The 22,596-nt window shown below is 39.4% G+C and overlaps 1 protein-coding gene across 9 annotated transcripts in view; it reads left to right on the top strand.

Annotated features, from left to right (window-relative positions):
• Positions 1–22,596, top strand: part of BLTP1 (bridge-like lipid transfer protein family member 1) — a 204,638-nt gene that overhangs the window by 131,769 nt on the left and 50,273 nt on the right. For 7 of the 9 annotated variants that reach the window (XM_075287049.1, XM_075286973.1, XM_075286984.1 and 4 more), the window contains exons 43-52: positions 4,924–5,082; positions 8,015–8,190; positions 9,063–9,238; positions 9,571–10,277; positions 10,713–10,958; positions 12,635–12,728; positions 17,874–17,924; positions 19,432–19,638; positions 20,228–20,466; positions 21,283–21,527. In XM_075287049.1, the coding sequence (XP_075143150.1) occupies positions 4,924–5,082; positions 8,015–8,190; positions 9,063–9,238; positions 9,571–10,277; positions 10,713–10,958; positions 12,635–12,728; positions 17,874–17,924; positions 19,432–19,638; positions 20,228–20,466; positions 21,283–21,527 (2,300 nt within the window). The remainder of the gene's footprint in view (positions 1–4,923; positions 5,083–8,014; positions 8,191–9,062; positions 9,239–9,570; positions 10,278–10,712; positions 10,959–12,634; positions 12,729–17,873; positions 17,925–19,431; positions 19,639–20,227; positions 20,467–21,282; positions 21,528–22,596) is intronic. The other 2 variants (XM_075286992.1, XM_075287028.1) reach the window with 2 other exon arrangements.

Consider the following 22,596-nt stretch of genomic DNA (forward strand, 5'->3'; position numbering starts at 1 on the left):
AGCATTGGGTGCGTTCTTTTGCACTCCGTGCCCTTCCTTCACTGTCCGCATGTAAAGATGTCCGACTTTTCAAGCGGACAGAAAAACCTGACATGTAGGTTTTTCTGTCCGCTTGAAAAGTCGGACATCTTTACATGTGGACAGTGAAGGAAGCGCACGGAGTGCAAAAGAACACACCCAATGCTCATTTAAATAAATGACAGGTGTCACGGACACAGCGAGTGTCTGCTCCTAATGTCCGTGCGAGATTTTGAGTGGACACTAGGAGCGGACACTACCTGTCGGACACAGACGGTAGTGTGAACGCCCCCTTAACTGACTCAAGCTTGGCCCAGCATGAATGTGTTCTTAATGTGATGAGGGAAATCTAGCTGTAAGACATCTCTCCATGCACAGTTTATCCTTAGCAAGAACAAAGGTTTGTTAAAATCCTATAACCTGATTGTACACTGACGTCTGCTAAGATATCGTGTATCTGCCCATTCACATTGTCTAGTTCTTCTAAAATCAACAGGTTGTCGATGCCCATATAATGTGTATGGGTATGTTTTGTAGAAATTAAAGTGTACCATTCAGTTCTAAACAACTTTTCATAAATGAACAGTGCATTTAATTCTAAGAAACTTTGTAATACATCCTATTAAGGAGATCTCTTTACTTCTCTGTTTTCCTGCAATATATATGCAAAGCATATATGCAAAGTGTGAACAATCATGATATCGATGGATTTGTAATTTCTCACAAAAAAATCGAATGCAAACATGTAAGATATAATACAGATCACAACACTTAGCAATACTGCCATTAAATGGGCATGGCATGTAAAATATATAATTATGTTAAACAGATTACAAACAGGTACAATACGGTAAAAACCGCATGAAGTGCAATACGTTAATATAGAGCAGGTATACATATGGATATGATTAAGCCAAAATGTACAAAACATATCTGAAGAACCACGATGTAGTATTCTACATATCGAAAGAGTTGAGCCCCTCTAAATTATGACAGTGTCCATGAGTGATATCTCTGTTTTTAGAACGTTAAAGAAGACCTTTCATGTCCTCAGAGATGTGCGGTGTTATCTACAGCTTTCACAGTACACACCCCAGTGCTAGAGATATCGGTGCTGTTAGTTTTGGCGCCAATATCTCTCTACTGTCAAAAATGTGAGCCTAACAGCCTAGTGTCATCGCTGGGCTTTGAGAAACGCTCCCCCACTCCCACCCCCCTCCTCCATCCTGACAGTACATGGAAGAATACTGTCAGGGAGAATATTCCACACAGACTGCAAGACCCTGCTTTCTGACAGTGGAGAGATATCAGCGCAGAATCTAATGGCACCAATATCTTCGCACAGGGGCGTATTCCAAGAAAGCTGAATTCAGGGCACTGTCTTTCTAGCAGTTTGTAATACCGTATATCACTGAGGACATTAAAGGGCCTCTTTAAGGGTAAAAAAATGGAAGGTGAAACACATACTCTAGATTTTGTAATATGGAAACTTAGTATAAAGTAATAATAGGTTATTAATACTAATGACAGAATGCTGCAACCGTTAGTACATAGAAGATAAGGTGCACTATTCATTTATGAAAAACTAGAGGCTTGCTTTAAGATATAACCTTGTATGCCATACTGCATGGTAAAGTATAATCCAGAAATTTAGCTTTCTTATGGTCTCTTCCATGTACAAATTTATCATGAGCTCCCTGGTTATCTTAGCCTTCTCAAGGCTTCACTAGTCATCACTCCTGACATGATCTGTTTTTTGCTTTACTACTATGCCAGATTTTGTAACATTATCTTTACTCTGGAGAGTGCCGATGACTACATTGTATGAAAGTTGCTACTTGAATTTTTTTTGAGGACGCGATGTCCAAAATGGTCTTCAAAGCAAACAACACTTTGCCAGGGCGACAAACAGTAGCTTTATTCTTTGCATTTGTGGTATCAAAATTTTATTTCTATAACGATCTGAATGTGGCATGTTCTGAATGTTACATTCCTTTTGTAGCATGGAGTAGAAAAATATTGGCTCAAATCTGATTTATTTGGTAGTCCATCTGTCTGTCTTAGTTTTTATCCATAAGGCGCTCTGTCTTACCATTGAGCACATACTGATGGCAAACAAGAAATTCCTGTGCGTTCATCAGTTTGGATGATCGACATGAAGCTTTACGATCTCTTACTAATAGTGACATGTTACCACAGCCCACTGTATGCATTTCTAGTGAAGTCCTCTTTACACAGATCAACTTAATAAGCCATGAGGAGTGAATGGCACAGTAATGCCAGTGGGGACTTGTTTAGCAGTGGTTCATGTGAAAACTGTAAATATCGATATGTGCAGCGTGTTCAATTATTAGGTGTGCTGCCAGTAACACTTTTTTTTTTTATTGTGGCATTCTTATTGCAGATCATTGATGAATGACACAGTCTTCACCATCATTCACACTATTTCTACCAGCACTGCCAATTGAATATATTTTGCTGATAATAGACGAAAATTAACCTAATTTCTGTGCTCAGCAGACCGTTTTTTTTGTTTTCTCAGTGGCATCTTTTTTAGGAAGTTTTAGACATTTTTTTAGACTGCATTGTAATAAGCGGTTTACCTATGCATCGTAACGTGTGTGCATAATACCAATGGATCCATAGGACCTTATTCAAAGTGTCCTCTGTTTACCTGATATGCTGATTTAATGTATGATATGCTGTTATTTCTTTGAAGTAAAGAAAATGGAAACTTATGGTAGCATCCACTAAAGTCGGTCTGTCAGCAGGAAAATTGGTATCAGGTGAACGACAGTAACATGTAGGGCTGCTACTACACTTTCCAAAGATGCCTTTTCTTATTCTGCATTTCAGCTCCATTTTTAATGAAAAACAGTATTTCATTAAATGAAAAATACTCTAAGGGTGCATTCACACTATGGAACGCCAGCGTGTATCACAGCCGTACACGCCGGCGATACAGCAGGGCTGCCGGACACTTCCCATTCATTTCTATGGGAGCCGGCATACGAGCGCTCCCCATAGAAATGTATGGAAAAAAGCAGTCCATTCATTTCTATGGGGAGCGCTCGCATGCCGGCTCCCATAGAAATGAATGGGAAGTGTCCGGCAGCCCTGCTGTAACGCCGGCGTGTACGGCTGTGATACACGCTGGCGTTCCGTAGTGTGAATGCACCCTAAGAGTGTTTTTTCTCCTGCAAGGGTTTCGGTCTTCACTCTAAATGTGGATACAGTGGGAGATGTCACTGAAGAAATGGGGTTGGAGCTGAGTGACTGTTAGATGCAGTTTTCTTGGGCAAACAGTGAATCCCCAGCAGGAGAAGAATCACCTCCAAAGACCCTTTTCAGATAATTTGTGTATGAATAAAGACCCGATTTTCATAAAAATGGGGCTGGTATGCACATTAAGAAAGATGTCTTTGGAAAGTGTAAGAAGAGACAGGGCTCCTTCACACGGGACAAGAGGGGGCGGATTCTGACGCTGCGTCCACCTCAGAATCCACCCCCTCACAATAGAGTTCTATGTAGACCGCTACCTTCCTTTTTTCTGTGAGCAGTATGTTCTGGCTCACGGAAAAAAGCTGTCCTTTCTTCAGGCGGATTCTGCGGCTGAGTCAGCCCCGACGTCGGCCTTGCGACAGCACCCTCCAGAAAAGGCCCATTCGTTTGAGCCTACTCCAGAGGGGGAAGCGGCTTCCTGCATCAGAATCAGGCCAAAATACGCCATTCCATGCCCCGTGTGAACTAGCCCTTAGGGGCTTCAGCAGGGCTCACCGACAGCTTTACTGTACTATTTATCCTACTTCAGAATGTCCTGCTCCCTCTGGGTGGGTGACCACCACATTACACTAAAAGATGAGCACAGGCGCTGCTGCAATTCATTGGCTTCCAGTCAAGAAAGCCAAACTTTTTCCAGTACTAGTGGATGGGCTGTATTCTATTACAATGAAACAAATTTTGTTTTCACTTTACATGGTGATTTGAGTTTTACAGATTCTATGTTATTGAAAGTTTGCTGTTTTTGCAGTTACTTACCGCACTGTTGTGTGTGTTTTCTGCACATTTCCATAGCTCATCTGTCTTTGCTCACCAGAAGTATGTTACATTGCACTGTCTGTACCTTTGTGTGTCCACACAAGAGCATAACTGCATGTTTTAGTAGCTAGCAACCTTTATCCGTCACACATACAATACTTTATTAATATTAATACACTATTTATTAAGACTGCTGTCCTTGACAGATATGTACTTCATTTTAGATTTTGCTTCCTATTACCAGCTACAAATATTCAGAAACACTCTTTCAGACGGTGTCAGCTTTAATGAATTATTACATCTTTCCTTGTTGTACCCCAGGGGGTGCTTTATATGATTAGTCTTCAGTAGTCGATAAAGTGGTTGTTCTACCATCAACACTTATTCCTTATCTACAGGATGGGGGTATTGGTGTCTAATCACCAGAGGTCCGAGCCCTCCCATTTGAATGCAGCGGTGGTTGCCCATTTCCACTGCTTTTCCATTGATCTCTATAGGACGTCCAGAGATAGGTGAGCCCTGTGCTCTGCTAACTACAGCAGTCCTATAGAATTAAATGGAGCGGCAGCAGACAGGCATGATCATCGTTCCTTTTAAACAGGGTAACAAAGTACCTTTGTTCTTCTGGCGGTGGGGGTCCCTATGGTGTTGGGAAAACTCCTTTTAACATTAGTAGGAAACTTTAAAAGCAAATGTATTTTGTATAGATGCCCTGTAATAGATATGGGCAATATATAGTTCACAAAATCGATGGTTTACAGTAAAGTGCTAATTTTAGACACCGTATTACACAGTGGATAACCATGTCTTATATTTTTTTCTTGGACATAAGAATTCTCTGAAACCTCTCCCGATTCATTAATACAGGGAATCCTGTGGCCACAGAAATGTTATCAGAACATCCTTTATTGTCTGAACCATCCTCTGTGAGCTTCTATAACTGGATGTCAAATGCAGTGGGTAATAGAGGCAGTGTGGTACACGAGTCACCCCTGATCAAGTCTGGACACAACAGTCTTCCAACAGGTATTGACGCTGAGGTTCTTTTATAGTATTGTATAGAGACTGTCCAACTTCAAAAGCTGGACATGCATATGAAACTGGTAATGTGAAGCAAGTCACAGACTAATAGCATAAGGTTATTTCCTAATAAATAGCATTTTAATGGCACACCTAGATATCTGACGACCAAAGTGTCTACACTAATTTGACCTATATTCTCGAATTCATGGGAAGAACCCTGGTTATGTATATTATTAAGCAAATCAAGTAAAAGTTTAACGTTTTCTGTGACCATTGTCATACATCATCATACTGTAAATCCATTTATGTGTTTTTAACATATGTCTTTGTATGCAGCGTTTCAATTTAGTTCATGTTATGATCCCAGAAATCAGCTGACATGAATGGTCCAACTTTGCAATATGCAGCGCCATCATAGATGAAATTCAGCACCACTCAATGCCCCTTCAAGTGAATGGGTTTTGTGTGCGATGTAGAATAGTACAGGTCCTGCAGAGCCAGAGGTGTTCTAGGTAACCGCTCTCCAGTCTGCCCAAGAGATGAGAATCCTAACTTTAAGTGCATGTTTTCTGCTATTGTGTCGGAGGTGTAGCAAACCTCTAACTGTGCTGTTACTAAGAAAACATATTTGTTGGTGAATATGCAGAGCTAAAACATTTACCAAGGGGGAGATTGTCAATTCAAATGGCTGTATCTCTGGTTTTATACCACCTAGAAAAGTGGCAGAGATTCTCAGCTTTCCTATTCTACCAAGATTGAAGTATTAGCTATAAAAGATTTAATGATATCACTAGTTAAATACACAGTCAGGAATGTGATTTTTATATGCATCCTATTATTGGTAAATGCTTCAGCTCTGTTTTCTATTAAAAGGAAGTTAATAAATTATATTACAAAATTGTTCCCCACACACCTCCCACCACAATAGCAAAAATAAAATAAAATGGTTCTACTTTAAGTTTAATATGTGTGTAAATTAGGTTTTGCGATTTGTTCATTTTAAGTAAACTATGTTTTACAAAACTAAGTATGATGATTAGAAATGTTTCATCAAAACTCTTTATACTGAGGTCTATTGATATCCAAACTCACAGAGCATACAGTGGCATACAGAAATTTGGGTACCCCTGGTCAAAATTACTATTACTGAAACGGTTAAGGGGGCATTCACACTACTACTGGGGACAGTCAATAGTGTCCGTTGCTATTGTGTGTTAGAAAATATTAGCAGCAGACAGTAGCCGATCCGTCTTACACAACATCTGTTACAAATGCTTTTTTTTTTGCGTACAAAAAATTCTACATGAAGGACTTTTGTGTTCATTAAAAAAAAAAAAAAACAAAACTGTTTGGAAATCTATGAGTAACGGACTTAGAACAGACTGATAGCCATCAGTTATTGTCTGTTATTTTGTGCCCGTTTATGTTCAGAAAGCAGAAACACCCCTCTCCCAAAAAAGCCCCAACAGTATAAAAAATGGACACTAACTGATGCTAATGTGTCTGTATTTGTAACTGATCCATTAAATGGATCAGTTAAAAAAAAACGGACACATTAACCTCAGTTAGTGTCCGGTAATGTCTGTTATGATAGGTGTCCAATTTTTTTTTTTTTTCAACTGAGACCTTCATAACAGATGTCTAACAGTAGTGTGAACTCAGCCTATACAAGTTGAAGATGAAATGGTCTCTGAAAGACATAAAGTTTATGATGGCACATTCTCTTTATATGCGCAACAATTTATTTTCATTTTTTACATTTTCAAAACAACAAGAAAAAGATAGGACCCAAAGCCCTGCATGGTATATGAACTAGTAATACTACCAACCCCTCCTTCCCGGCAAGAATCACAACTTGGAAATGCATTTTTTAGCTAGCCAAGAGTCTTTCTGCTCTAATTCAAGGAAATTTCCTTGCAAAAGTCTTCCAGTTCTGTGAGATTTTTTGGCCATCTCGCATGCACTGCTCTTTTGAGGTCTATCCATGGATTTTCAGATCAGGACTGTGAGGGCTATGGTAAAACCTTCAACTTGCGCCTTTTGAGATAGTCTCTTGTGGATTCTGATGTGTGTTTAGGATCGTTATCCATTTGTAGAAGCCAAACTCAATTCAACTTAGCTTTTTACAGTTGGTGTTATGTTTACTTCCAGAATTTGCTGGAAATTCATCAAATCCATTTTTCTCTTTGCTCATAAAATATTCCCCCGTGCCGTTGACCACAGCTCAACCCCAAACCATGATTGATCGACCTCCATGCTTTGGAGTGATGTTCTTTTCCTGAAATTCTGTGCTCTTTTTTTCTCCAAAACTACCTTTGATCATTGTGGCCAAAGAGTTCTGTTTTATCCTCATCGATCCATACAACTTATTTCTAAAATGGCTAATTCTAATCAGGCTTGTTTAGATGTTCTTTTGCAAACTTCTGACACTGAATTTTATGGTGAGGACGCTGGAGAGGTTTTCATTTGATGACTCTTCCATGAAGGTCATATTTGTTCAGATATCGTTGGACAGTAGAACAATGTACAACATCTCCCTGGAGGTTTTTAGCAGTGAAGTAGGGGTTCTGTTTTGCCTTTCTAGCAATCCTAAGAGCTGCTGTCACTATTTTTTTCTTTTTCTTGGTCTCTCAGACTTGACCTCCACTAATCCTTGTAACTGACATTTCTTATAAGCTTATAGCCTTCTGGTCCTCAACCATGTTCAATTTCATTTCATCTTCAACTTGGTTAACAGTTCACAGTAACAGTATTTTTGGGATGACCAAAGTTTGCATGCCATTATATATAATGTGTTTCAGTAATCTGTTCTCCTATGAGAAACTACAAATTTTTTAGAGATTAAAATTTAAGTTTGATCAATTAATACTTACTTTTATGTTTCTCTTTTCTTCATATTAGTAGTCTTAAAACAAACTTAATTTGATGTTTTTAGGAACGACTCATAACCTGCCGACTATTCCGTCAGCTTCGGATTTCAATACTGTCCTGTCCAGTGATCAGAACACATTGGATGGAACACAATCCCAACACAGCACTAGCCAAGATGATATAGCGGGAATTGAAGAGGGCAACCAAGGATTTCCTGCAGTCCAGCTTGCTGATGCACAGGTAGAAAAAAAAAAAAAATTCTTCATCTTTTCATAAAATGGATAAGTTACTACAGTACATTTAAACCTAAAACGAAAACTTTAACCCTTTTCCACATTTGCCATATATTGGAATGGTGGTTGTCTGGTATTTATAATATGATAGCTACTCAGGAGCTGACAGGTAACAATAGCTGCCTGGTCTCTGCTGTGTTATACTGAACTGATTGTGAATATTAACCCCCTTAACACTATTTCAAAGGTGACTGAGGTGTTGGTTTGGGATGGATCACCGCCCATGACCCGCAATCCATTGTCATCACAACCAGTAGCCTATTGAAACTTCCCTGACTTGTTTAGAATTCAAATGCATTACAGGCTACTCAATTCAAAAAATTCCTTGGATAAAAAGCGAGCACAGCAAAAGACCTTCCCCAAATTAGTATAAGAAGTAAGTTCTTCAGGTCCTGCAAAAATAAATAAGCCTTATGCATTTCCATAGAGGGAAATATGAAAAAGTTTCAGAATACTGCTACTCCCAAGATAAAATGCAAAAAAAAAAACAAAACCTTCCAGTTTCTCAGTATATGGTTTTCTTTTGAATGCTTGGTTAAAGAGAAGTTCACAAACTGCTGTAATGGTTGTATAGGTGAAAATAATTTTTCACAATCTTCATATTTTCATTTATGCCATAAATACAGTTGGAAGGGGGGATCAGTGAATACAGATTCTAATAATTCCACTTGGTGTGTGTACAAATTTAAAAAACAAACAAACAAAGAAATGCATTTCTAACTAAGGCTTGTTACATGTGTTTTAAAACCACAGGAAAAAATTATGTTTATCCACCTTTTAGGTAAAATATTTTTTTAGCTGAATGTTCTTTCTTTGTAGGTGGTATTTAAGCCTCTGCTTAGTCATACTGGCATCCAGTCACAAGACGTTGTACCACTCAGTTATAGAATGTACTTCGGGGAGCACTTGTCTTTCTCCGGAACGCTTGACTGTCTTAGAGCTGACATAGTTGACTCTGATACATCCAAAGAAAGAAGAAGTAAAAGAGCCAGAAGGTTTGTCTTTTTGTTTTCTTTTTCAGGTGTTACTTGGTGCATTTGTTTCAGGTTGAAGTGCTTGGGCTCTCATCCTCCTAATGTTTGCTTCACACGTCTTTGCTCCTTGCCTTCTCGGGCCTCTCCTCCCTTACTCCAACCCTGTCTCAAATACGTTGCTGTGCTGTATAATTATGGCAGATGCATTATGCAGTCCCATTTGACATCTCCGGAAAGGGGTTATAGATCAGATTTTTGTATTCTTTATGTGATATTGTTTATCTTATAGATAAAATTTGACAAGGTATTCTTACTAATTTCATCATTGCTTTTCTCTGTTCATTTATCATTAGGCAAGGAGCCATAAATCTACCTCCTCTTGAATTCAAGCCAGCTCTAATGCTAGAAACTTTCAGTATCAATGCTGTAATAATGGAGAAGTCTATGTGTACACCTCAGAATTCCACCAGTGCCCTCTCCTTTCATGACCTCAGCAAGAGGTACTACAACACCTTTCACTGCAACTTTACCATTTCCTGCCAGTCCATCAGTCAGCATGTTGATATGGCTTTAGTACGGCTGATACATCAGTTTAGTACTATGATTGATGATATTAAAGCAACACAGACAGATATCAAACTAAGCAGATATACAGCCGGCTCAGCATCGCCAACCCCTACGTTTAAGACTAGAAAACACAGGGACTTTCGCTCCTCTGATTTCAGCCGTAGCTCTCGGGGCAGTTTAAATGGCGGCACCAGGGTAAATAATATAAAGAACAAAAGAGCCAATAATGATACCAACAAAAAGGAGTCTCGGAACAAAAACTCCTTGGGAAGATCAGAAAGAAGAACCTCCAAGGTTTCCCGTAAGGGCTCAAAAGATGCAGTAGATCATATGGCAATTCATATGGATGACTCGGATTCCATAACTGTATCTGAGCAAAGTGAGCCATCAGCAGAGTGCTGGCAGAACATGTACAAACTTCTAAATTTTTACTCTCTAATATCTGACCCTACTGGATTTTTGGAAAAGTCATCAGAACCACTTGCACCTACAGGTAAGAAAGCCGCACTGTAAATTGTTTCCATTGTCACATGTCATATTTAATAATCTCTACCTCAGCAAAGGATGCGCCTGATGTATGAACAGGAGCATTTCTCATCATACATCAGGCTCATCCGTCACCAGGGCCTGGCCCTGTACTGTACGCTAAGCAATCTCTTTCTAGTTGTAGATTTCAGGCATCATTTACTACAGAAAACTTGACTAAATAATAAATCTGAAGCCTTCACCTCTCCCTTTCAGGAAAGTAGCAAGAACAGTTTAAAAATGCCACTTGTGACAAATATTTACGGCATTTTACACTAATACATTGATGTAGGGTCATGATAAATGTGCCAGTATTACTTAAACACTATTTAACTATATTGCCATTAGTCTCATGTGTTTTGTAGTGTATTGCTATTAAATTCTGTTTTTCTGTAATGCCTAGGAGGGAGAAGTCCATCAGAGCCCACATGCAGAGTGGTGTTTGAGAATGAACAAGACAGTAATAGCTTAAACAGGAGTCAGAGAAAACGCAGCTTGGTGACGGCTGAGCCACAGCATGTTACTTTGATTGTTTTTGGAATTGGCATGGTAAATCGCACACATCTAGAAGCTGACATTGGGGGCTTGACCATGGAATCGGAGCTCAAGAGGATTCATGGAAGTTTTACCCTAAAGGAAAAAATGAAAGGTACTGTTTTGCAAACTTAGTATGAAGCTTTTACTTTTAAATGGGTTCTCCAGCTAACAAATCCATGTTTACACTTGGGGGAGGGGGGAATTTAAACATTTTTGCAAATATAAATAATGAAATAGTTTGGAGCGTTTTAAAGATTTTCTCTGTTACCAACGTGTTGCTAATAGATAAGACAATGAATTCAGAGACTCGATGTGATCTACTACTGGTCGGTAACTCAGTCATGAGTTCTTTGTTTTGTCCAGATGATATTCTATGGCCTGGTTCACATCTGCATTTGGTAGTCTGTTCGGGACAACCCGAATGGAATAACAAATGCATTGACAAGCGGCGAGGAATGAAAGCACACGGACCCCATAGACTATAATGAAGTACTTTCCTCTCCACATAACTCATGTGGACAGCGCTCGGAAAAAACACAGAGCCCATTATAGTCTATGGGGTCTGTGTGCTTTCATAAGCTCACCGCTTGTCAGTTTCGTTCGCTATTCCGTTCGGGGGATCCCCATGCGAACGGTTTACTGAACGCAAATGTTAACCAGGCCTCAGGCAGGAATAGTGAATACACAAGAAGATAATACGGGCACAGTAAGGAAATCATGACTGGGTTTTGGTCAAGTGCCAAACCATAGAAAGTTCCTGTGTTCATGGTCGTATTTCTTGGCAACCTGTCAAGATAAAGGTCTGTCTTCAGTGAGAAAGGTAAAGAAAATCTTTAACTCTTCCAAATGTTTCTTTTATATTTGTAACAATATTACGTTTTGTGTGAAAATGTTATGTTCAAGGGAAAACCCCTTTAAATTGTGTTTTGTTTAGCCTGTATGTGTTCCTTCATCAGTTATGACGCTAGGTTCACACCTGCGTTCATCTGTCCGTTCTGAGCTTTCCGTCTTCTGCATGCCAGAAGTCGGAAAGCACAGACCGGGTCCGGCCGTGAGCGGCGGTGAGCGTTTTATGCTCTCCGCCGCGAAACCGGATTTTTTATCCGGATACAGAGTACTGCATGTCCGACTCTGTGTCCGGATTATAAAACCCGGTTTCGCAGCGGAGAGCCTAAAACGCTCACCGCCGCTCACGGTCGGACATCTCTCTCACCCATTCAAATGAATGGGTGAGAGAGACTCCTGCAGGTTTCCATCTCCTGCCTCTGTTTTAGGCAGGAAACGGAAACCTGAACTACGGAGTTCACAACGCTGATGTGAACGAGCCCTGACTTTTAATTTACTCATTTGCTGTCTGTTATTTACCCAAAAAGTATACACTTCACTTGAAGCATATTGGTATGTATAGATTGGTTCTTTCAAGGTTTGCTCTCACCGATGTGGTAGAAACCATGTTGGCCTACAGTTTTATCAGACGGACTGTTTATGGATCTTTTTCTTTTTGCCTAACCTACATTTGTTTTCAATTAACCCTAGAACGCATACCTGGGGCCTTTTAGGCCTGCATGCTTAACTTATTGCTCCATTATAATAAAAATTTTGCCCACTATTCAGATTTTAATTTACAATTTTGAAATAAACTTGTGAAAATAATTTAAGTGTGTTTTTCTATATTATTTGCATGGGGGCTAAAAGGCCCCCAATACGTTAAAATTTATGTATTTTTAATGTCATGCGTTCTAGGGTTTTAATCAGAGCTGCTAATGACTTTTATCTTTCTTTCCTTAGATGTTCTGCATCAGAAAATGACTGAGACGTGCGCTACAGCCCATATTGGTGGTGTAAATATTGTTCTTCTGGAGGGCATTACACCAAACATTCAGTAAGTTTCATAATATATGATGTATCTTCTTTTTATAGGAGATGATAGGTTTTGTAACAAACATATATGCAATATATTGTTAAATACTGCTGCATAATTTTTTTTTTTTTTTTTGCAAAGCGCTTTATGGAGATTTCTTCCTCTGTATACTTTTGTATTGTTAAAAAGGTTTTTTTGTTTTCATTCTTTAATTTATTTGTGTTGTTATCAAGACATAATATTTGTTGGGTTCTTGCTCCAGTCTATTTAGAGGCAATTTGCATTGCACTTGCACATAGACCTCAATGGGGTAGTGCTGCAATACCCACTCTCGCTGCTACAATTTATTTGGCAAGTGAGCGATTCTGCCTTGATTACTGGTTATCAGGGTTCTAAGATTGATGGCCTGCCCACAGATCTAATATTGATGGGCTATCCTAAGGATGTTTCTGTTTTGTTTTGATTTTTATTTGATTGAAACTGTTAAATATTTTTCTTCCTTTGTTTTTAACCATGACTCTATGTAAACGGATGGCATGTAATTTTCATTCATTTTTAGCATCAGTTATTTGCATCTGTAAAATTGATGTTAAATGAATGATCCAAACATAACGGCCCTTTGTGCCTTCCTCTTGTGATACACTGCTGACACAGTACATTTTGGGCTATGTATCTAAACTTATGCTTCCAGATAGATTCCTCTGAATACCCAGAGGTATTCTTACTGGTTACCCTATTTGGGACAAATGTACTTTGCAGCACTAAAACTATTAAATACAATTTTTTAGTACTTTAAAAAAAATAGAAGAAGAAGAATGCAGCTGACAGTGACCAAAAAAAAACCCTCTTTTCCTCTCCAGTGGGAGCTTCTGGGTACATTTAATACATGCACATAAAGCAGATATGCAGGAAGCCCGCAATGTGATGGGTACAATTCCTAGCATTCTTTAAAAGTCAGTTTGTGTAATAAATTGTATATACATTCTAACCATCTTCGATTCTGGATATATTATAAACCGTATATACTCGAGTATAAGCCGACCCTAATATAAGCCGAGGCCCCTGGGAAAAAACTGGGAAAACTTATTGACTCGAGCATAAGCCGAGGGGGGGGGGGGGGGGGGGGGAATGCAGCAGCTACTATAAAAATTTCAAAAATTAAAATGTTTTTCGGGTGCAGTAGGTGCTGCAGGGGAGGGGGTGTTTTGGTTGTTTGTCTGCCCCTTCCCTGAGCTTGAGGACTGGGTTCCCCCCCCCCCCCACTTGGAATTCAGCCTGGCTGAATATAGGGTATCTGCAGTGCTCCTATTAACTCCTGCAGATACCCTATAATTTTCTACTTTTATATGTATTCTAGGGAAAGGAGGGATTTAGAGCTTTTATTTATTTTTTTTTTCATTATATTTCTTTAAAGCTTCTTTTTTTTTCCCACTATTTAATGGGAGATTCTATACATTTACTATTGCAGCTGGTCACAGACCCCCCCCCCCCCTCCCTCCCAGATAAAAATAAAAATTTTTTTGTTTATTTGCTTGACTCGAGTATAAGCCGAAGGGGGCTTTTTCAGCATAAAAACTGTGCTGAAAACTCTGCTTATACTCCAGTATATACGGTATACAGCGCAGATTTCTCATGCTGTTTTCTTCCTAACATCATCTAAGCTTTGAAATTCCTCTGATCAACGTCTGTTAGTGCCGCAATGTAATTCCTTGGGACGATAACCTCTATTAGTTCTGGGCAGGATAAGCTCTACCAATAGAATAGATGTATACTTTTTTATTACATTAAAACTGAATGTGGCTTTAAATACCACTAGTATGTCTGAGCCTTTCACCTAACTTCTGCCTTAAAGGGGTTGGCCACTTTCAGACCAATATTGAGTTTCATCCACTGGAGGTAAGCAGAATGAATGACAACAAGCCGAGATCTAGAAAAATGTGTGAAATTGATGCAGAAAATATAGTGGAAAATTGTACAATGTTTTATTATACAAACAATAACATTTGTCTCTTAATATTGGTCTGAAAGTGGCCAACCCCTTTAAGCTTAGTAGACCTTTTTCATATTTAATAATGCTGTTTACTCTCCACTATGACAGTGTAACTAAGGTTGCCACCTGTTCCTAAATTTAGAGAAAGTGGTCAAAATCCTTTATTTTTTTTAAATTCATGTTACAGAGCATTTTCGAAGTAACTGTGAAATACTGATGTATTCTGAGCTATACATATTATTTCTTACCTGTTTAGTATTCATTTTATGATTTCCAATTTGCAAATAATAGCTTGACTGAGATTTTTGGCTTCATTATCCAAAAGAACAATTAGAACAGGAAAGCAAGTTGGCAACCCTGGCTATAGCATCTGAAAATTGGTATCCGCTTGGAACCAAAGTCTTTATTTCAACACAGGCCTAATGGGCTATGATAATTCTGTGCAAAGTAATGTGCCAATAAATGGATCAGGCAACCCAGTAGTGCCCAAACCTTAAAGGAAATGTGTCTTCAGAAAATTACTTCGTTTTTAAACTATGTTTAATGTTAAACATATTTTAACTTTTTTTTTTTTTTTTTTTTTAATTTACCATGTCATAATCTATATTTTAGATTATATTCTTTAATTTTCACAATGGTCATTAATCCTAGTAGACTGCCAATTCTTTAGGGGTCTTTGCAGCAGTCGTCTCATTTACTTTGGAGACTGGTATTACAAGAGAAGTTAACACCTCTTTAAATTAGGTTGCTTTCACATCACGTCTTTCACATCAGTTTAACTGATCAGTTAAACGTATCCATTATTTTACAAAAAACTGCTGCAAACTGATGTCACTTCAGGCATCAAAAAGACTGATCCGTTAACGGATGTGCATCTATTTGCATCAGTTTTTTTGCTTAAAAAAAAAAAAAAATCAGTTTTTTGTTTACCTTGTGAAACACTAATTAAAGTTTGTTGATAGAAAGAGGAGCTGTCCCCCAAGCACTACAAATCTCAGCACAAATAACAAAAAAAAAAGTGTTGTGACTTGTGCTTGGGGGACAGCTCCTCTGCCACCCCCCACATGTGCTTCACATAGTACCCTTAGGGGTAGCACATGTGGGGGAGGAGCAGCCACATGTGCTGCCCCTAATGGCTGCTACCCCTTCCCCCACCCCTGGTACCAGCACTAGAGATTCTGCCATTATGATCTCCTTAAAGTAAATGTCTGCCCCCTCCCTTACCTTGTCCCAGCAGGAATGACATCTCCATGGTAGGGTTTCTCTTATCTGCTGCTCTGAGTGGGAGGGGCAACAGGCCGGGTTCAGGGACTAGCAGCAGATAAAAGAAACAATACCATGAAGGGGTCACTAAATGGCAGAGTCCTGCGGGGACACCAGGTAAGGGAGGGGCAGACATTACTCCCTAAGGGGATCACAATGGCAGAATCTCTAGTGCGGTGACCAGGGAAAGGAGGAGAGGATAGAGGAGGAGATTGGGGTTACCTTTTGAAAAGTTCCTCTCCTTCTCCTCCGGCTTTCCATTGTTCTTCCGACCAGGCACAAAGGGCAGAGTTGTAGTTAATGGGGGGCGGCAGGGTCATAAACGGACTGTATAACAGGATGCATCATGTCTGACATCCGCTCACATAGAGAAGTGAAGGAAAAGGAGAACAATCCATCACGGATCTGTTGTGGGTAAAGGACAGAAAAGCATAGTAGTAGTACACGCTTTTCTGTCCATTAGAAATAACGGAGAGGGACATTTTGAAGCCACAACGGAGAATTTTTTTTTTCATTGGAGTCAACGGGTCCGCTGACTCACACGTTTTTATAAGATAAACAGCTGTAAAAACATGTCAGTCAGGCGGACCTCCAAAACGTGATGTGAAAGCTCCCTTACACCACTAACCCATCATTGCGTCCCTACTGACAAAAGATGATGTCGCAGTTTATCTACTCCCTTTCCTGTCCAGAACATGTCTAGAGAATTTTCTCATAGTCCTCAATGAGTTGGCTTTAGGCTATTGCTGGCTAAAGCCATACCTATGCTGTGAAGAACAGATTAAGAAAAAGTGATATATCTCACTGAGTTTAAGAATTTTAAAAAATTAGCAATAAATTCCTTTGCAGGGTGGAAACAGAAGATGCCTAGGATATCCCTTAGCTGCTTGGTGCCATCTATTCTTTATAAATCAGGTTAACAGTAATGTTTAACCTTCTTCGTAACATTTGTGACACAATGATTGTGTATATGGAGAGAGTTTAGTGTTTTCTTTATGATAGTGTTGAACAAACTGTTGTGCCATTCAGTGATCATTGCAGAGTACAAGGGATACATGAGAGGTCACCCTTGAAGATATGACATATCTATAGGTTCTGCAAATGGGGCCATTAAGATATATAAAAAAAAAAAAATCAAAGCAAAAAAGCAGTAGCTACTGTTTACAGGTTCCTCAACAGTGATGTCACATTTGTATGTGGAGACCAGTGTAGACAATCGCAGACCCCTGTGTTATTTCTGAAGAGGTCACCAGTGAGGTCTGCGATTTTGACATCATCCGGGAGACCTCTAAGCATCAGCTAATGCTGAAAATGGAGCACTGGGAAGAGGTGAATACATTTCTTCATTTTAATTTTTTTTTTTTTTAGTCAGCCCAATCTGTAGCACCTAAAGAATAAAATAAAGAAAATTCCTTTTAAATCAGGGGGCAGCAACCTCTGGGGATCTAACCGTTGTGAAACTAAATTTTCCAGGTTTAATACTTTCTTGGGTTCTAGAAATTCACACAGAAGTGACTAGAGCATGCTGGGAGAGTTGTAGTTTCATAACAATTGGAGGCCCGAGGTTGGTGATCGTTCCTTAATCTAAGTATTCAGTTGAACATTGAGAGCACAGTCCATATATTGTGGAAGTTTTTACAGATGTGTTCTCAAGCTTTTTCATTTGTACACTTGCTGTAATGGAATTAGAGAGACACAATTTAGTATAGATCGTGAGTTAGCAATAGATTATAATATTTGGATCTACAGGACGCTGTATAAAATGTAAGACTAGCATTGTTATCTCAAGACCAGGTAAAAGTCATAATGTCGGGTTTGCAGCATTGTTTCCATTAGTTTTGCTTGGATGTTTGATCTTTCTTTGATTTCTTTTTTTGTTTTCTTCTTGCTTTCTCTTGAACTTTCATCTTTAGATTGGAGGATTTTCCCACATCTCCAACAAGCACAGCCAAACAAGAGTTTCTGTATGTCCTGATCATTACTTGTTCAGTTGTTGTGATCTTGTGATGTGATGATTTTAAGTACTTCAGTCCACCCCTTGAGAATTCATTTCTGTGCATGTAATAATTTGGCCCATACAGATATAATAGATATAATGATATATGTTTATGTATGAGACAAACACCCGGACATGGTAAAAGCAGAGATGTTGGGTCTAGGTAAGTATTTTAACCAACCAAAATGCAACACAGTGGCCCCATTTCCAGTTATGGGGAGTCCCAACAGTTTCAGATACATTTATTGCCAACACTATTCATATCACGTTGTTTTATTGTTTATTTCTATGCTTTGTTAGAATACTAGAGATTTGTGACTTCTCGGTGGGCATCTTCTTTCATGGACCCCTGGTAAAGTGTGTTTGTTGACATCTTTGAATATAGAAATTTAGTTCAGATTGTCAGATTTACAGGTTATTTCAGTTTAATGAAGCCGGTCTTTCTTCTATGTGGTCAGGAAAGTTTCGTTGGAAAAGCACTTACTTTCATCCATTTTCCTGTATGCCATTCTTAAAGATAGGAAGTTTAGCAAAAACAGTTATTATGTGAGATCAGCTTATTGGTCATTGGCATGAGAAGTGAACTGTTGTGCACAATGGCACCATTCCAGATAAAAAAAAAAAAAAAGTGGTAAAACAAATAAAGTAAGCATTTCTCATCTCACCAATTCGCTGTTGCTGCCTTTCCAATGCTTTCCAGGAAACTAAAGCTGCCATTCTGACTCTTCCTGGATCCCCTGCTTCTCTTTGCTTTTTAATCCCTTTTAACATGCAGGAAATGACTGGCCCACCTCAGCCAGGGTGAACTTTCTTCTAAAAACATGCTAGGGCGGGTTCACACCAGCGCCCGATCTCCACTTTGTGGGTTTCTGTCTTCTGCCGACAGGAGACTGAAACCCGGCATGCAGTGTCCGCCCGTGAGCGTCTTCTGGTCTCCGCAGCAACGTTTTACTTTTTTTTAACTGGACACAAAGTCCTGCATGTCTGACTTTGTGTCCGGTTAAAAAAACCAGTTTGGCTGCGGAGAGCAGAAGATGCTCACGGGCGGATACTTTGCAAACCTATTCAAATGAATGGGTTTGAAAACTGCCTGCCGGTTTCCATCTTCTGTCCAGTTTCTCGGGCATTAAACGGAAACCTGCAAAGCGGAGATCGGTGCTGGTGTGAACCCGCCCTTATCCAACCAAACAACCCTTTAAACATCCAGTTGACATAAAATATGTGTCTTCTCTTCCTACATAGGCCACATACAACAATAACACTAGTCCATAAACATGTGCAGGAAATATTTGTATTTTTGAGTATTTGGAGTAAAACTCTATGCACCACGCTGTCATGTCTGATACCATGCAAACAAAAGCATGACTGTCAGTAATGCATGTGTCGATGTGAGAGTATACCACTTATTTTACTGTAGAATATATACAAGGTTGCAGAGTGTTAATGTCTTTAATCTGTCTTTTATATTTATTCAGAACTGTGGTAAAATGCAGTATTGCAAAATCTCAAGCCCTTTATAGTGCCCAAAGAGGCCTGAGGACAAGCAACGCTGCTGTGTTCAAAGTTGGAGCGATCAGCATAAATATCCCACAGCACCCAGCAACTCTGCACAGCATGATGGTCCGCAGCTCTCACCAGCTCTCAAAGCAGATCTCTGATCTCATCCGGCAGCCTTCCACAGTGTGAGTCAGTAAATGTGCATAAAAAATTAGTTACATTCGTTCATCCTCGTCTGATCTCTGGGAACTGCGCAGAAAAATAAATTCTCTGAGAGATAGATGACAACATGTCTCCTTCCACTTTCTGCCGAGAGCAGTGTTATGGAACCCTGTGTCTCATTAGTCTAACCAATTTCATTGACATGTACATTTTATCAGGCATACGAACACCTATATGTTTATATGTTGGAACATTAATGTATTCAGTGATTTGTCACTAACAGCATGTATGGATTTAGAAATATAAATGCAATCACAGCACTCCTCCAACCATACCCATAACCACACAGTTCATATATGTCCTACACTTAAAGGGAACCTTTCATCACCACCACCATCCTGCTCCAGTTCTCTGAGGTGCCACTGATTCTTGTATAGGTGGAACTTTTCCTCTAGCCCCCACCATTCCAGAGCAACAATCAATGAAGTTAGTTTTTTTGGCTGATTACGTTCTCTACTATCAAGTGGATGGTCCCAGACCGGAGCAGGCAATAGACGTAAGAGGAAAATCTTAATAATTTTTTCTTAAATCATTTTTATTATCTTTTTACAGAGTGCCCCCAGCAAAAGAGGACGTTGCCACTCCGTTACTCTCTGAAAAGACTCCCACGAGTGTAAACCAAACTCCGATTGAAACCAATGTGTTTCCTCAGCTCCCAGAGGGTCTTGAGAAGAAGCCAATTGTCTTGAAGTTCAGTGCTATGTTGGATGGGATTGCTATTGGAGCTGCTCTACTACCATCTCTAAAAGCAGAGTACAAAATGGGAAGAATGAGAAGTCATGGAATGACAGGTAGAAATATCATTTTTATAGTTGTTTCCATCTCTTGCCATCATAAACTACTTAGACTATGTTGACATGAGCACTGTCTTCTGTGGTTCTATCCCCTTATATAATGTGGTCCATTGAGCATTTCTTCCAGCATCCATCATTTTGCTGGGTGTAAAAGTTTTAACATATTCTGTGATGGATGCCTAACAGAGCCTCCGATGCAGATGTGAACTTGGTGTAACATGTTTTGTAGTTTATGACAATTTATTACTTATGCTTTTTAAAGAGGACCTTTCATGGTCTGGGGCACAGACCGTTCTATATACTGCTGGAAAGCTGACAGTGCTCTGAATTCAGCACACTGTCGGCTTTCCCGATCTGTGTCCCGGGTAAAGAGCCTTCGGTCCTGGTACTGTAGCTCTTTACAGTCAGAAGGGAGTTCCTGACAGTCAGTCAGGTAAGTCCTTCTTCAAAGCAGCGCCTATCGCGCTGTATTAGAAACACATAAATGTACTTGTACCTACAAAGTAATGGAAATCTGACAATACTAGACAACTGAATTTCTTTACTTTTTTAATAATATAGAAAAAATGTGAAAATGACAGTGAGAAGTAGACCTTGATATTTCTGACATGAAGAGGAGCTGGAAAATCCATTTTTGCATTTTGTTGTGGTGTACAAAATTGTTGCCCATGTGCTACGATGCAGATTCACTGCAGATTATGCATATATAATGTTATATCCTAATGTATAAGTCATGTTATATACAGTGTACTAGTATAAAATAATTTGTTAAAATCTTCACAGTTTAATTTATTTTTTGGATTTATGTTGCAGGAGCCCAAACAAGGTTTACATTTGAGTTGCCAAATCATAGATTGCGGTTTACGTCAAAGGTATCCCCTACAGATATGTCTACAATTCCCCCATCAGCAAGTCTTAATCTTCCTCCAGTTACAATGCATGGTAAATACATCATGGAAGAACATGACAATTATTCAGATCAAGCTTGGAGTATGGATGACCTACCTGCCAAGCAGGGTTACTACCTACAGGGAAATTACTTGCGTTGTGTGGCTGAGGTGAGAAGTTTTATAGCTCTGTCAAAAGTAGTGTATCCTGCACTATACCTGTCCTTATAATGAACACATACAAGATTTCGCTGCTCAATCTCATAATCTGACAATCTGCATTGGTCTACTTTCTTTAGAATTTATGCTTTGAGATAACAAATGAGATAAATTTGTGTGGCCCAAAAATAAAGGCTGCAGAGGTTGTAAATGGAAATAGGCTTAATGTGTGGGGAATGAAAAACCCCAATACCACATTATTAAGCGTAACTTAAAGACGACCTTTCATGTCCTCAAGCACATGCGGTTTTATATACCGCTGGAAAGCCGACAGTGCACTGAATTCAGTGCACTGTTGGCTTTACTGTTATGTGCCCTGCGGCTGGAGATATCTTTGCCATTATAACAGCGATGATCTCTCCCCACTGTCCGAAGAGCATTACTGACAGTCTAGCTCTTCTTTCGACACAGGTTTAAGACTTCTAGGCCTTGGGCAGAGCAGACTGCGCATACCCACAGGCCATGAGAAAATGGCCGCTTACTTACTGTGTAAGGATGAAGAGGACGTTCCTGACGAAGATGGAGACGGCGCTGGAGAGAGTTCTCTTGCAGCATTGGGGGTGCCCCCAGTGCTGTTTGAGCGCTGGGGCCCGCCCCCAGTGCTGCAAGAGAACTCATTTGCATACTGACAAAAACTGGGAGTCCTACAGAACGGCAGCGCGGAGAAGACAACAAAAGGTAGGAGCAGAATAGCTTTTTTTTAAGGCTATTTTGACATGTTACTCAGAAAAAAAAAGTGTTTGAAAGGTAGGATCCCTTTGCTACAGAGTGAAAATGTGTTGCAATGTGAATATGTTCTATTCATATATGTTTTATCGTGTGTTACAGGTTTGCGGTGCAGATTTCACACTAAAAATTCATGTCAAAGTTTAAAGTGACTTTTTGCAGTAAGGTTTCAGGTATAGCTGAATGGATCAAGAGAACATAATAGTATCTGCTGCTTTTAAAGTAACAGAAAATCAATGTTAAGGATCAGTTAAAGCCATAAATAATTTGTGATTCCTTAAAACAATTACACTAG

The sequence above is a fragment of the Leptodactylus fuscus genome, chromosome 1, assembly GCF_031893055.1.
Source record: "Leptodactylus fuscus isolate aLepFus1 chromosome 1, aLepFus1.hap2, whole genome shotgun sequence".
NCBI lineage: Eukaryota > Metazoa > Chordata > Amphibia > Anura > Leptodactylidae > Leptodactylus > Leptodactylus fuscus.